This window comes from the organism of the source record quoted next (genome assembly GCF_019968955.1).
Source record: "MAG: Porospora cf. gigantea A chromosome Unknown PgA_NODE_5300_length_1811_cov_323.464, whole genome shotgun sequence".
Taxonomy (NCBI): domain Eukaryota; phylum Apicomplexa; class Conoidasida; order Eugregarinorida; family Porosporidae; genus Porospora; species Porospora cf. gigantea A.
In genome coordinates, this window is record NW_027151749.1 from 1 (window position 1) to 1,125 (window position 1,125).

The window sequence follows — 1,125 nt, forward strand, 5'->3', positions numbered from 1 at the left end:
AATGTACACCACAGAGATATTTTCCAAGATGGGTACCCCTTCCGAGGGAGCCTTCCTCAAGAATGGCAAGGATCCCAGTGTGGTTTGCGTTTCAAGAATGGTTGTCCTTGCCCGTGCGGCTGGCCTTAGCAGGTGGTTGCTAGGAGAGCATGAGAGTCTGCTACACGATGTCACTTGGGCCTCCTCAGACCCCAATAAGACGGGACTCCGACGTAAGTTGGCTGTAAATGTTGCGACGGATCTCTCACCCGCTGGAAATTGGCGGCACTGCAGGCGGGCCGTAGACCGTTTTCTGGAGAAGCTTCAGTTGGAGGAGTCGAATAGTGTGTGTTGTCTGACTCGGTGGTGTCCATCTTGTCATTGCAACACCAGTCCTCCCGATGAGAAGTCCCGTTTAGAGATCCTTCGTCTTTTCGTGCCCTTCTGTTCACTAATGCCAGGCGATCAAATCCCCACCGCATCCTTGAATGTGCGCAAGGCGATCGCCGGAAACGACGAGAGTGTGGAGGTACCCCTCCACACTCTGCAAACAGCACAAAAAACCGCCCTCTCGTCAACGAATCAGACCCCGAAGAAGAAGATTGGTTCTAACCGACGAAGACAAAGGACTCGACTCGTGTTGGCGGTGCCGAGCAGTACAGAGGATGAATCGGAAGATCCAGAGTGCAGCAAGCCATCCGTGGATTCCGGTCCAGTTATGAGAGCACAACCCCTCGTGACCGGCAGCCGCCCACCATTGTTCTTTGGGAGTATCTCTATATCTCTCCCCCGTCGGAAACCTCCTTTAGAGTCTGTACACTGCAAACGGTTGACAGGTTGCACTGAGGGCCGTTGAGATCTCCCCGAGATTGAAAGCGCTGCAACTCCGTCGGGAGGCACACGCGGACATCGGCAGTGTCTGACAACTCGTGGGTGTGCGTGATTCTAGCGATTCAGCCGTCGATTCCGATTCAACTGTCAATGATGCAACTGTAAATGATTCTGCTGGTGATTCCGCTGATTTGTGTCCCTGTCGCTTTTTCACTGGAGCCTCTTTCCGTCGGTTTACTTTTGACGCAGCAGAGCATTGTGGTTGAGAACCTTTTTTAGCTTTCGGTGCACGTGCTTCAGCGTCCGGTGCACCTT

General features: G+C 53.3%; 1 protein-coding gene across 1 annotated transcript; it reads left to right on the top strand.

Annotated features, from left to right (window-relative positions):
- Positions 1–28: 28 nt before the first annotated feature.
- On the top strand, positions 29–835 carry KVP18_000086 (uncharacterized protein; the record flags this gene model as incomplete). Its single annotated transcript, XM_067949950.1, has 1 exon — positions 29–835. One exon carries the CDS (start codon positions 29–31, stop codon positions 833–835), a length of 807 nt encoding a protein of 268 aa, XP_067807904.1.
- Between the last annotated feature and the right edge of the window lie 290 nt (positions 836–1,125).